The sequence below is a fragment of the Eschrichtius robustus genome, chromosome 1 (genome assembly GCF_028021215.1).
Source record: "Eschrichtius robustus isolate mEscRob2 chromosome 1, mEscRob2.pri, whole genome shotgun sequence".
NCBI classification, from domain to species: domain Eukaryota; kingdom Metazoa; phylum Chordata; class Mammalia; order Artiodactyla; family Eschrichtiidae; genus Eschrichtius; species Eschrichtius robustus.
Window position 1 is genome coordinate 161643624 of NC_090824.1, and position 1873 is coordinate 161645496.

The following is a 1873-nucleotide window of genomic DNA, read 5'->3' on the forward strand; positions in this document are numbered from 1 at the left end:
GCACCTTAGGAGGTGGGAGTGGGGCGGTGGGCAGAGGAGGAAGAAGCTCAGAGTCCCGATGGATCAGAAGAAGGAAAAGGGGAAGAGGCGGTCAGGACACAGGACACGAGAAAACAAAGATGACCAGAAAAGGGCCCCAAAGTAGAAAATCTGGAAAATAAGAGAGTGAAAAGAGAAAGAGGCAAAACAGAATGTGGGCAACCACACAAAACAGGAAGGAGACAGAGCGGAAGGAGGGGAGGAAACAGCAAAGAGAGCGAGATGAATGGGGAAGGATGCGAGAAGGGAGAGAGGGAGCCAGGAAGAGCACATCAGAGGACGTCAGGGCTTGGAAATGAACTTCAGGTGAGAAGAGGAATCAGGAGCCCCTGGGCAAAGCCTCAGCCCCTGACAAAATCCAGGTGGGCCGAGAACACCAGGTCCGTCACATAAATCAGCAGGTTGATGGCTGTCAGACCGGCCACAGCCAGTCGTTGGTTCCAGGTACACACCAAGGAGGTGAGTCTATCGCTGCAGCTCACGTCGCTGGACCGCTGGGGCTGGCCGCCGAACTTCTGGTTGAACTGGTAGAGCGGCCAGAGGACCAGGGCGCTGGTGTAGAGGAGGACAGAGAGCAGGGTGAGCACAACCTGGAAAATGGGGAAGGGGACGGGCAGCCTGTTGTCACACTTGCTCAGGTTCAGCAGGAGGGCCACAGATGACAGGAGGAAGCAGATGGAGTACACGGCCACGCACCACACCAGGGCCGGCTGCTGCAGGTACAGGTAGGGGCTGCTGATGAAGACGAAGATGACACAGGCCACAGTGGTCTCCAGTCCCTTGAGCAGGCCTGGCACGGTGGCCATATAGCCTGTGATCACGTTGGGCTGGGCCCTAGTCCAGGCCACTTCCATGGCATAAGCCACAAAAGCGAGGCAGGAGAATGCAGTGGAGGTGACAGCGCGGTCCCGGTAGCGGCTGTCGGGCAAGAACTGAATGTAGGTGGTGGGGTAGATGATGGAGGCTGAGAGGCAGAGGAGGGCAGAGTAGCAGTTGCAGGTGATGAGAAAGTTGTCCCAGGAGAAGGGGAAGTGATCCTCGAGCTCACATAACTCGACTATGAGGGTGATGAGGGTCACGACGAAGCAGAAGCACCAGATGAACATGGGCCAGTTACCTATGGGCCCCTGCCAGGTGCCCACGCTGGCCCCCAGGGAGAAGGCCACACAGGTGGAGAGCAGCTGCAGCCGTCGGAGGCCGCAACCCATAATGGTTGGGGAGCCCAGGCCTGAGGACGATTAGGTGGTGGTCGTTCTGGTCCTACTGGTCACCGCCACCAACATGGCAGTGGTCTTCACCGAGGACCCACCAGAGAAAGATTCAGCTCAGGAGGAGGATTGATCAGACGCCTGGAAAGGCTCAGGGGTCTGTGATGGCTGAAGCTCAAGATCTCTGGAGTTCGAACCAACTGTCCACACACTTGGGTAACGGCACAGCTGCTCCAGAATGATTCTCCCCACCCATCACCCTTGGCCTTCTCAGGAGACTTGTCTTATCCCAAGGTTCACAGCTGTGTTTGGTCTGGCATCAAACCATGCACATTTTTTTACCTCTTTGTGCTGCATGCCATTATCTACAGAGACACAGGGTAGCCTGACCCTTATCTGTAACCACAACCCTTCAAGGCTCTGAAAATTGAACAAGAATTTTTAAAAAAATTGTTTGGTAACAAAATTTGAACTGAACAGACACAAGACAATTTACGGTCTTTATTTTATGTAGTGTGACTGCTCAAAAGTTCAGTGGCAGAAACACTAATGTGTTTGATTACAAGGTGCTTTCAGACCCCAGTGGGTGTTATGTCCTATAGAGTGGATACACCAAGTTACATGAT

General features: G+C 54.1%; 1 protein-coding gene across 1 annotated transcript; it reads right to left on the reverse strand.

The window, feature by feature from the left end:
• Positions 1–380: 380 nt before the first annotated feature.
• Positions 381–1322, reverse strand: LOC137764381 (myeloid-associated differentiation marker-like). The gene is given in 1 exon segment (XM_068543571.1): positions 381–1322. A coding segment is annotated over 1 exon segment (942 nt).
• Between the last annotated feature and the right edge of the window lie 551 nt (positions 1323–1873).